At 37.6% G+C, this 12,802-nt stretch overlaps 1 protein-coding gene across 2 annotated transcripts in view; it reads right to left on the bottom strand.

The window, feature by feature from the left end:
- Slc9a6 (solute carrier family 9 member A6) overlaps positions 1-12,802 on the bottom strand; it is a 56,899-nt gene that overhangs the window by 21,750 nt on the left and 22,347 nt on the right. For both annotated transcript variants that reach the window (XM_077106945.1, XM_077106946.1), the window contains exons 7-11: positions 11,968-12,109; positions 10,209-10,314; positions 9,831-9,919; positions 5,955-6,068; positions 1,247-1,358 (exon numbers count right to left, since the gene is read on the bottom strand). In XM_077106945.1, coding sequence (XP_076963060.1) covers positions 1,247-1,358; positions 5,955-6,068; positions 9,831-9,919; positions 10,209-10,314; positions 11,968-12,109 — 563 coding nt within the window. The remainder of the gene's footprint in view (positions 1-1,246; positions 1,359-5,954; positions 6,069-9,830; positions 9,920-10,208; positions 10,315-11,967; positions 12,110-12,802) is intronic.

The raw sequence follows: 12,802 nt of genomic DNA, 5'->3' as shown, positions 1-12,802 counted from the left end.
TGAAATAAATATTAATATAGTTAAATATATACAAATAGAGAATTAGAATGATACTGATATATATTGATATTTTAATTCTTTAAAATTTATATCTTAATTTATGTTAAGAATTCATCTTTTGATATACAATTCCATGAGTTTTGACAATGAGTAGAGCACTGCCACAATGAAGACACAGAACAGTTTCATCTTACCCCAATACCTCTGTGCTATCCCTTTTAGTCTAACCTCTTTGTCACCCTGCCAAACCCCTGATTGTTCTCCATCGCCATGATTCTGTCTTTTTGAGAATGTCACGTGAACAGAATCATAGAGCATCTAACCTTTGAGACCAGCTTCTTTCCCTCAGCATAGTGCCACTGAAATTCATCCACATCTTTGTGTGAATCAATAGTTATGGTTTGGATTTGAAGTGGCCTCCAAAGCTCCCGTGTTAATGCAGGAGGTGAAATGATTAGGTTACTGGAACTGTGACCTAATTGGTTAATTAATCCATCTAATGAATTAATAAGTTGAAAGGACTACTATACTGGGTAGTAACTATAGGAGGTGGGGTATAGCTGGAGGAGATATTTCACTAGGGATGTGCCCTTGGGGATTATATCTTGACCCTCTCTATACCCCCACCCTCACTTCCTGGTGGTCCTAACTGAGCAGCTATCTTTAATCAGCCCCTTTTGTGTTTTGCCTAGCCTTGGGCCCAGAGCAATAGTCAGGTGACCATGAACTGAGACCTCTGAAACCATAAGCCAAAATAAACTTTTCCTCTTCTAAGTTATTTTTGTCAGATATTTTGGTCACAGTGATGAAAAGCTAAATAACACAAATAGTTTTCTCTTTTTGCTGCTAAGTAGTATTCCATGACATAAATGTACCACAGTTTGTTTGTTCTTCCATCTACTCAAAAAAAAGACATGTGGGTTGATGCCAAATTTTTGGTAATTATAAACAGATTTGTTATAAACATTCACTTACAGGTTTTTGAGTGAAAACTGCATTCATCTTTACCTTTCTTAACTTGCATTAATATATTTTTGAACCAAAGATTTGGAAACAGAATATTAAAAAAAAACTATAGAAGGGAGTAAGATACTATAAGAATTTTCACCTTGCTTATGCAATGTCCATGTTTCAAAGAGTCCTTTATTAGGGACATGATTTTTCAGCTTCAAATCACATAAACTGGCATATAATCTGTGTTGTCAATGATTTCTTGGGGAAGACTAGAGAAGAAATTTTAACTTACCAGCAAACATCATCATATGTTGAAAATTTGATCCAATCTTACTTCTTCTACCCAAATTAAGTAAGAAAGACAAGGGGTAAATATTGGCAGCTCTTCCCAAGAAAATAGCAATCTAAAATTATTAATAGGTTAAGGATTATTTCTTCTTACTATTGACATTATTTAGACTATACATTTAAGACAGTCAAAAGCCATTTCAGGGAGCTCAGTTTTTAACAGTCAATCTTGATTCCATTGTCTAACACAGTGCTGTCCAACATATATTTCTGCAATGAGGGAAATTTTCTATCTACACTGTCCAATACAATGAGCACCTAAAATGTGACAAGTGCGACTGAGGAACTTAAATTTTAATCCTTATATCATTTATTAATTTAAATTTAAATAATCACACATGGCTAATTGCTACCAAATCGGACAGTACAGGCTTAACATACAGAAAATTCATTAGATGAAGAAAAAGATGTTTCAAAGCAGAGCTTCACTACTATATATTTAACATTATTAATATAATAGTTATAATTCATTTTCATTGTCAGTGTTGATAAAAAGAGTAATGTTGGCTAAATTTCCCCATCCTTTCTTTTTTTAATACTTTCATTTTGTTTATTTATTTTTATGTGGTGCTGAGGATCAAATCCAGGGCCTCACACATGTAAGGCAAGCACTCTGCCACTGAGCCACAACCTCAGCCCTACCCCATCCTTTCCAAGAACAAATGGCAGTTCAGCCACCTCACACCACTGAAAGTCCTGCAAGCCCTAATTCATCCCACTGAATCTATACTTCCAACCTGGTGCAAAGGACAGGCTTAAGGTGAGTTAAGATTGGTTTTAACTAGAAACCAATATTAGTATCTTTTTCTCTACTTGCTGTCTTATACAAACTCCTGCTTTATAATTACAGTTTTTATCTCAGGGGTCACAATACAGTCCCAATACCATTTCCTGAAAGGAATATAAAGGGAAATCTAATATTGAAAATAAAGTAACATGGTAGAAACAGTGCCGACCTTAGTAAACTTGGAAAAGAATGCAGCCTGTAAGATTAAAGGCAAAAGAAGCGCACATACAAATGATGTGTCTATTGGTGAAGTACTCCCATGGGAGTACTGGTTAACAATTCTGATACTGCTAAATGGTCATGCACCATATAATGTTTCAATCGATGACAAACTGCATACACCATAGGTCCCATAAGATTACAATGAAGCTGAAAAATTCCCATTGCCTAGTGATGCTGTAGCTGTCATAACATCAAAATATAGCACATTACTCAGAGGAAACAAACATACTATTCTGCTAGTCATTAAAAAGCATGGCAGGGGCTAAGGTGGTGGCTCAGTGGTAGAGTGCTCCCCTAGCATGCATAAGGCACTGGGTTCTATCCTCGGCACCACATAAAAACAAACTAATATATCCACCTAAAAACTAAAGATACATAAATAAATATTTTAAAAAAGCATGGCACACTGGGCACGCTGATGTAGCCAGGCAAGTAATGGAATATAGTTGGAGCTTAAGTATGAACTCATGTTTAGTTTAATGGAGATATAAATAGTTACAAAACGAAATATTTATAGATATATGTAACTACATCACTTAGTATATACATTGATTATTTCCTTGGTCTATCAGCTGACAGGGACTAGAATCTGGGACACTCAGTAGTGATGAGCACACCAAGTGCCCAGATCTTGGTTTCTAATATCATTCTCCAATAAAAGGAATCAGGACTCATTGAAGAAATGGTCAATTCTTAGGCTGAGGCAGAAAAGGCTCAGGGAGGCTAACAGTACTTTACTTCTGAGGTATTCATCCCAAAGAAAACATAACCCTAATCTAATCATGGGGAAAACACCAGACAAATTCCAGTTGAGGAACACTCAACCAAATACCTGGTCAATATGTCTCAAAACTGCCAAGGGTCCTTAACAACAAGGAATAGCTGAATAACTGTCACAGTTTAGCAGAACTTAAAGAGACATGACAACCAAATATAATATGGTTTTCTGGATGGGACGCTGAAACAGAAAAGGGACATCAGGAAAAATTTGTGTGAATCTGAATACAGTATGAACTTTTGTTAATAATAATGTATCGATATTGGCTCATTTGTTGTGACAAAATGTAGCTAAGATGTTAACAATAGGGGAAACTGGAGGGTATATGAGATGATTTTATCCTAAAATAAAAATTATCTAAAATAGTGATTTCCTAAAACAAAAGAAACAACAATAGCATGTGGGATCTTATAGCAGCAACTGCTAATTCTCCCCAGTATCTCATTCTTTCTAGCCTTTATAGTAGTGAACCCTCTTCCCTCCCACTCCCTATTTTTTATTTGGGTACATAGCTACCCAGATAAAGACTATGATTCTCAGCCTCCCTTGCATGTAGGTATATCAAGTGATGTGAAGTGGTACTGATGTACACATATTTCTGCCCTCAAAGGCAATTGGCAGACATAGGGATGAGACATCTTGGACCACATGGATAAGAGCAATTCCCTAAGGAGAGCAGGAATAAGGTTGCTTGGGTCCCTGATGACTTTGTAGAGCAGAGCTGACACACCAGCTCAGACTTCTACATGAAAAAGAAAAGAGAAACTTCTGTCTTGTTTAAATGTAGGTTAAATTTGAGTCGTTGTCACATGAAACCAAAGCTACATCTTACCTAATGTAGGCAGAAAGAGAACAGCTCTCTCCTGTTAAGAGTCGATTTTTACAAAATTTTTAAATTGAGGAATTTTAGTTCCCAACAGATTTAGGGACCTCTAGAGAACATTTTAACCTTATTTCCAGATTGAGTACAGTAGATCAAGCCATTTGACTGCTCAAAAATTTCTTAAATATTCACAGGACATAAAGTTACTAATCTCAGGGTGTCTTTCAGTTAAGGTTCTTCTCTTATTAATAGTGTTTTATCTTTTTATCCAGAAGACTCTGCAGAATGGTATTTCAGTAATATCTTACTTTTCAAGAGAGATTTTATATTGAGTGTTGATTTAAAAAAATATACCAATCTCTTTGGCAGAATCTTCATTCTGAGCTTTGTTAAATAACTTCTTTTGAAAATCACTTATGCAAACATTCATCTCTTTGGCCACAACCTTTCTTTCTATATTGTGCATTCCACTAGCCCACTATGATTATTCTTTTACCACACTGGAATCTCCCATCCAAAGATGGCCTTACTTTCTCCTTTGTCAGTCCTCTCCTTTATTCACTCCCCTTCTTATCCCCATGTTTGTAATAATCTTTCCAATATCCTAATATTAGCTTTGTCCCTCACTTATTATACTGCACCCACTGAACAAAAGCCCAAAGTTGGATGGACTATCTCTTTTCTTCATGCTTATGGCTAAGTCCTTCTGGACAAAGGCATAGAATAGGGCACACTGGTTCTCTTGCTGTAGAATCTGTTCCTCAAACTGAAATGGATTCCTACTTACTGCTCAATAATCCTATCACGTTTCATTGGTCAACTCACTCTCCCACTCTGCAACAATTTCATAAACTTTCTCCATCTTCCGCAAAACTCCTATCACCTGTGAAGTCAGTCTCTAAGATAGTCCCCTTGTATATTCACTACTCTCACTGTACCAGGTTTGGTCTGTGTGACCAACAGAATATTGCATAAGTGATGACAGTATGCCACTTCCAAGATTGGGTTATAATAGGCATTTCAGCCAACATCTTGATGCTCTCTCAGCTTGCTCAATCTGGGAGAAGCCATGGTTTAGGCTGCCCTATGGAGAGGTCCCTGTGGAACAGGATGGGAGACTTCTGCCAACAACCATGTGAGTAAGTTTGAAGTAGGAACCTCCAGTCCTAGGCAAGTCTTAAGTACAGTCTCTGCCAATAGCATGACTGCACTCTCCTGAGAGATCCTGGAGCCAGATTCACCCAGCTAAGCTGTTCCAGGATTCCTGACCCTCAAAAACTGTGGGAAGTAAAAAATGTTTATTGTTTTAAGATAAGTTCTGGGTAATTTGTTATAAAATGGATAACTGATACTTCTCTATTTCATTCTCAGCAGATGATCTCACCTTCTACTTCACAGTTAAAAATAGAAGCCATCAGCTAAGAGCTCCATCTTACAGGTATACCTACCTCTTCACATGCCCTATCCTCTCCTGTAATAAGGGTACATCTGTCCTTCCTCCCAGTGAAGGCCAATTCCTCCCCACATACTTGGGATTCCAACTCTGTCTTCTCATGAGTTTACACTTTTGTTGGCTCTCTTTTATATTCTCAGCTTCTTCCTTTTAATTGGTTTTTAAAGACTCAATGTGCTCATATGGAAGAGAAAGAAAAAAAAGGGAAAGAAAAGGGCCTCATTTGAGCTTTCTTCATCTTTTATCTACTGTTCTGTGACACAGGCTACTAAATGTTCTTCGGTATTCATGTTCTCCTCCTTCTATTTAGTAACAGAAGCCAAACAGGGTTACCTTTGGGGGTTGGCAGAATGGTACAAACTGTTCTGTCATTTCAACCTGTCAATTTTATTTGTGCAATAAACAGAAATAAAAATAACAGAATAAAATCAATAGAATGGAATAGATAAAGAGAGTTGAAATCCTTATTTGTTTTACTCAGAGGAAAATTTTACATATTTAAATGTATTCTTATCAGTCATATGTCCAAAAACCAAATGAAAATTTCAATTAAGATAGTTTTCAAAACAGAATATATGATAAAGGATACGAAAGCTCCTACTACGAATGTTGGGTTAAAGACATGGTTCTGGAAGGTAAAAAGTGTCAGTCCCATGTAGGAGAAGATGAAATTCTCTGCCAAGAAATTGAGAAGCTCAAACAACTGAAACGAAATTTTAAAAGATTAGTTGAGTAAATAAATTAAGTCATGCAATTTTAAAACATGAGTATTACTAAGATAATGAAATAGATGCTTCACATATGTAAACTTCATGCATAAACCCGAAATATATGACTCAGAGGGGAGTGAATGCAGAGATATTTCCAGTCCCATAAAAAAAATGAGAATTGTTGCCTCCTCACTTCTTTCAATCAGCTTCCCTACTCTGAATCCCCATCTTCAGTCTTCTCCTCCACCTCCTAACCATGTCAATTTTTCTTTTGGAATGTTCCTTGTGTCTTCCGCTGCCCTAGTTTAGTTTTCATCACTTCCCACCCATAATGCTGCAAGAGGACCCTAACTGATATCCCTGACATCCTCATTACCTACCCCCACAATGAATCTCTAAAAAAATAGCAGTTTCAAGATACTCTCTATAAGCTATAAAGATCCAACTCAATTTCTTCTTTTTTTGGTACTGGAGATTGAACCCAGGGATGCTTAACCATTGAGTCACATCCCCATCCCCAGTGCCCCCCTCCTTTTTATTTAGAGACAGGGACTCACTGAGTTGCTTAGGGCCTTGCTAAGTTGCTGAGGCTGGCTTTGAATTTGTGATCCTACTGCCTAAGCCTCTGGGATTACAGGCATGTGCCACTGCGCCTGGCTAATTCAACTTCTTTTCATCCTGACATTGAGTGCTGCAGTATCATGATGGTTTCACTGACTTGCTGCTGACTTTACTTTTTTTTTGGTGGGTCTTATCTCTCAGGGAGGAAGCCTCCTAGAGACAGGGCTTATGCACTAGAATCCTGCACTCGGTGCCCTCCCTTGCTTCCTGCCCACCCCACCCCATTCATGTCACTGCCTCCCCAAGTATCACTAACAGCAAGTATACAAGATTTGCTGAAAGGGATATCATAGGCTGGTATCCCTCTGGCCATTATAGTTATCTATCTCTGTTCTTCCTCATGAGCCCTTTGGACAATAATACCAAGTAGGAAGTTAAGAACATGGGCTCAGGAGTCATAATGCCTAGATTTGAACCTTGCCATCCCCACTTGCTAACTATGTTTCCTTGGACAAGTTAGTTAATTTTCTTCTTCTTTTTCCTTCCTTTCTTTCACTTTTTTCTTTTTTTCCTTTTTTTTTTTTTTTGGTAGTAGTAGGTAGTGAATCCAGGGGTGCTCTACCAGTGAACAACATCCCTGGTCCTTTTTACTTTTCATTTTGAGAGAGGCCTTGCTAAGTTACTGAGGCTGGCCACAAACATGCAATCCTGCATTAGACTTTCAGGTTGCTGGGATTACAAGTGTGTGCCACTGCTCCTCGCAGTTCATCTTCTTAAGACAGAGTTGGCTTATTATAAAAATGACAATAAACATTAAAATAAGTTAGGTTTAATTATACTTAACTGATTTAATATGCTATTATTCCTACTTATTTAATAATAATAGCTACATTTATTTATTTTTCAGTATATGCCTGGTACTAAAATAAGGATCTCACGTACATTGTCTTGCTTTTATCTCAAAAAAACTCTGTGACAAAATAAAATTAAAAAAGAAAAAAAAATCAACTCTGTGAGGTGAGTACTGTTATCATCTCTGTTTCATTTTATTTAGTTTAGTTTTGTTTTGATTGTGGTGCTGGATCAAACCTGGGGCCTCAGGCATGCTAGGAAAGTGCTCTACCACTGGAGCTATACACCCAGTCCTGGTGTTGTTTTGTTTTTTAGATGGGTCTCACTATGTGGTCCAGGCTGGTCTTGAACTCTAAGACTCAAACAATGCTCTCACCTCAGCCTCCAACATAGCTGGGACAATTGGCATGCACCACTATGCCTGGCATTATTTTATTTTAAAAAACTGATGCACAGAGAAGTTACATAACTTGCTCCTAATTACACAGCCAGTAAGCAGTAGAACACAATACAGTGACTGCATAGTCTCAGCTTTAAACTACAACATAGGGGTTGGCAAACTTTTCCAGAGAGTAAATATTTGAGGGTTTACAGGTTACAAGGTCTCTGTCACAACTGCTCAACTCAGCCAGTGTAGCACAAAAGAAACCCTAAGCTATACACTTAAAAAAAGAGTATGTGTGGCTGTGTGCCAATAAAACCTTTAATGGACGTTGAAATGTGATTTCCATATAACTTTCATGGGTCATAGAATCTTCTTGTGATCTTTTCTTAATCACTTAGAAATTATATAATCATTTAGAAATGTAAAGCCCATTCTTAGCTAACAGACTGGCAAGACCCAGATTTTATCTGAAGGCTATAGTTGGTGAGCCCCTGCTCTACACTTTACTGCATCCTTTTTAATTTTTACCTTTGTTTCCCTTAGGCCTTTCCAAATCCTTCCCATCCTTGTAAGTATACCACTTCCTTTTGATAGCCTTTCAGATACTGAAGCCTCAAACCATGTCCCCTCTTCTCTAATGGCCTATTATGTTACAGAATCTAAAGCACATAATCTAGTATTCCTATCAGGATTCTCATCAGTAACAAGAATGGAAACTCTTAATCTGTGGCTTATTAATGCCCTACCCTGTTACCCAGAAAAATGCTGAACATCCCCCAAGTTGGTTTTCTTCTCTATTCTTAATGCACTGAGTTAATTTGTTAAAAGGATGTGTAACCCCAGTGTATATGCTTGGGAGAGGATATACACTGGGATTACACTTCTGAAGGAGTGGGGAAGGCATAAGTCATAAATTAAATCTGCGACTCCAGGGCAAAGAAAAGAAAGAAATTGTTGCTCCTGCTCTAGTGTTGATCCTTTCCTGGCTCATCTCAAAACTATCTGGCAAAACTGAAAGCTCCTAAATCTTACTATAATAATCATAAGTATGTACCTGTTTCTATTCCTAACAGTACATTTTGGTTATTTATTTGTCCATATATTTCCTAAGACTGGAAAATTATATGTCTATTTTCTTCATAATTCCTTTCAGGTGATCATTGCAATTCCTGTGCAAGTGATCATTCAGTACCCAATTACTGATACAGTCCCCTGGGGTTCCTGGAAACAGAGGTTTTGCAGGGTCTGAGTGAAGACTGAAGGAAGTTAGTGTTCTCAGGCCCCACAGATCTAGTCAGATCAGAAATTAAACTTATCTGTATCACATAGTGGCAGTTCTAATCAAGCCAGAGTGAGTTTCTAAAACATTACTCTTAAAAAAGGCTACATTAGGTTAAGAGAAGAAGCTAAATAACTGGTTACTGGAAATACAATTATAAGCCCTGACTATTCTGCTGATCTATCTCCACCCTAAATAAGCTATCACTCTAGCTTGCCAGTCTCATCTATTTCTCAAGTCAAAAGAAGAGTAAGACAGGGCTGGGGATGTGGCCCAGGTGGTAATGCGCTCGCCTGGCATGCACAGGGTGCTGGGTTAGATCCTTAGCACCACATAAAAATAAAATAATGATGTTGTGCCCATCGAAAACTGAAAAATATTAAAAAATTCTCTCTCGGGGCTGGGGATGTGGCTCAAGTGGTAGCGCGCTCGCCTGGCATGCGTGCGGCCCGGGTTCGATCCTCTGCACCACATACAAAAACAAAGATGTTGTGTCCACCGAAAACTAAAAAATAAATATTAAAAAAATTTTTTTAAAAATCTCTCTCTCTCTCCTCTCTCTTAAAAAAAAAAAAAAGAAGAGTAAGACAACACCTTGAACAAATTAAAGACTATTTTTAAGGAAATTTTTATTTTGCTGAAAATTTATTCACAAATTTATTATAAAGTCGGTCTTACCTGTTTTGTTCTATGTTGAGACTCCGTGGACAAATTATTGTATGTGTAATGTGCTTGTGTGATGCCACAAAACAATACTGCAACGACACCTATAAAGACAACAAATTCCAAGTTCACATAAAAGGATGGCTGCCAACTTTTACACTGAGGCTTTTGTTTTACAGAAGCCAATTACAAGCATGGTACCTACATTTTCATTTACTTTGAATTACTTTGCTGAGAGGAACAGCTTCCATTGAATATTTTGTTGACATCCTAAAATGACAGCTTAAATCCCAATAAATATGTTCAAATATGAAGACGTTGATTCACTTGCAGAAGTGGCTTACTAAATCACTCTTTATAAAAGTTTACAATGAAAAGGAGAAAGTAACCCACCTGTGAAGCCCCATGCTTCAGCCAATAGAAAGGTACTCCAGGACATCAAGAAGAACAAGCCTGTCTCCAGCAACTGAAACTCCCGCAATTTGGTGAACTTTGTCACGTGAGACAGTTAAGCCTGGTAACAAGATCTTGGAATACAAATGTGTGACTAGAAAAATAAGCATCAAAGCAAGGCAACCATGAAAGCAAGAGAAGGGTTCTCTAGCCCTTCTAACACAAAAGCCACAGAATAAGGACGCACTAAGGTGAAGAAACTTACAATCAGCATCTTACTGAATAGTCAGCTGTCCCTTCAGACAAAGTGTCATGGCTTAGCCACTCTTATGTGTATGACATACCTTGCCAGAAACCACACAGTGGAGGACAGGCAGACAAGAGCAACAGATTGCACATACAACATGGCAACTTTGAAGCTGTGGTCCAAAGCAAGACAGATTCAAAAAATTTATCAATTTACATTTATAAAAACATGATCCCATGAGATTTCACATACATTTGACCCTTTAACACATCTGTAATGAAGAGGATTCATTCCATAATGAAGAAACTGAGGCACTTAACTCATTTTATACAAGTTTAGAAAAAGTATTTTGCTGGTTGACAGTAGTAGAGGGATCTATGCCAAATTGTGACAAACGTTGGGCTAGAATCTAGAGTTACTTCAGCAACTCTGTATCATGACAAAAAGATGAACAAGATATACTTCTTCTCTCAAAGGAACCCATAACAAGGAAGAGATACTATCTGTGCTGTCTCCCTCTTTGGAATTATTTTACTGTCCTTCATGCCTTAATTCACCTATAAAAAACACTAGAAGTCTCTTCCACCATGTATACCAAACAAAGAGATTCTCATAAAAAATATATATTTGTTTTATATGAAAGTATCTTAGAAGATTTATAGCTGGAAACTCCTTAGAGAGCATCAAGATCCACTTGACTTTCCTCCTGTCCCCACCTTCCACTTTCCTACACTGAGATCCAAAGAGGCAAAGTGTCAACATGTCTATCATGTTTGCATCTACCACAACACCAGATCCTCCAGGCAGGTAGAGGCCACATTTGCCTTGTTTATCTTTAATACTCAGAGCATAGCAGTTGGCATGTAGCAGACAATCAGGAAATATCTTCTGAATGAAAATAAGAACGAACTGCCAGTATTTCTCATAGCTAACTAGTGGCAGTATTGGCTCTAGAGCACAAAGTTTAAAATTGGGAGATCTGGGATGAAATCCTCTATGTCCTCACCAGGGAACCATGTTTTGTTCATGTAACATCAGGTTGTATATCTCCTGTCTGTCCTATTAAACAAAGAGCAGAAGATTGCCAGGTTGACCAGCAGCATAGAATGCCCGGAAGCTCTTTGAAGTATATGTACCTTTTGTGTGTGTATGTGTGTGTGTATTTTCATATATGTACTTGGGGTAATGGTGTCCATCTCATTCTACCCTCTTTCCTACCATCCCTTTATATCAATTTAATCCACAACTTTAAAATTTTCTATCACAGGAATCTTGTGTCTAATTAGATTATTGTACAAAAGTTTTAAGGCACTGGGCCCTATGCAAAGCAATAAAATTATTTAATTTACTTATTGTCAAAGATAACTGCTTCAGATTTTCAAACCAAGCACTTGGTTACAAAGTTAATAATTATAATACAATTCCAATCATGGAGCTAGGAGAAATCAAGGATTACATGTTTAACTACCTTGTGAGGTTAACAAGAAAAGATAAACAATGATAAAAGGATATTAAAGCTGTCACCACTCCAGTAGCAGCACCCATTGCAAAAGATCCACTGAAGATCCCCAGGAAGATTCCAATAGACTTGAACATTGCTGTGACATCAAAGGTGTGACTATTGTCTCCAGCTGGCTGGTATGCCACTATTGAACTACAAAAAAGAGAATGCTCTTACTTCTAGAAGCAACTTTGCCTTTAAAACATTACTTAATACAGAACTTGAAAGATGAAATGAGGAAAAAAAAAAAAAAACCCTTTGGGCTTGAATTGTCAAAATAAGGGCAAAAGGTTACCAAAAAAAAAAAAAAAACCTGCGTGTATCCAGCTAGCAAGAAAACTCAGCTTTTCTTAACTGGGCACGGTGGCGCGCACACCTATAATCCTAGCAGCTTGGGAGGCTGAGGTAGGAGGATGGCAAGTTCAAACCAGCCTCAGCAAAAGCAAGGCACTAAACAACTCATGAGACCCTGTCTCTATATAAAATACAAAATAGGGCTGGGAATGTGGCTCAGTGGTTGAGTGTCCCTGAGTTCAATCTCCAGTAACCCACCCTCCCAAAAAAACACTCAGCTTTTTTTTTAAATGACAATTTTAAGAGGTAGAACATTGTAAAGATCTCTACATAAAAGTTGTTCCAAACCTGTTCCTCCATCCTCAATTCTGTGCAGTAGTAAAATTTTGGGATTCTGTTGAAGAACTACACTTACTGAGTGCCCCAAAACTCCAACACACTAATGGGAACAAACTAGTGACAAATCCCACTTGTTTCCAGCAGAGGCATACGAATGTTATTCAATACTTAACCCAGTCACACTTTGTTTTTCCTATGGGAAGAAAAAAAGTG

The sequence above is a fragment of the Callospermophilus lateralis genome, chromosome X (genome assembly GCF_048772815.1).
Source record: "Callospermophilus lateralis isolate mCalLat2 chromosome X, mCalLat2.hap1, whole genome shotgun sequence".
Lineage (NCBI taxonomy): Eukaryota > Metazoa > Chordata > Mammalia > Rodentia > Sciuridae > Callospermophilus > Callospermophilus lateralis.
Note: the sequence above shows the minus strand (reverse complement) of the source record. Positions and strands in the feature narration are given on the sequence as shown.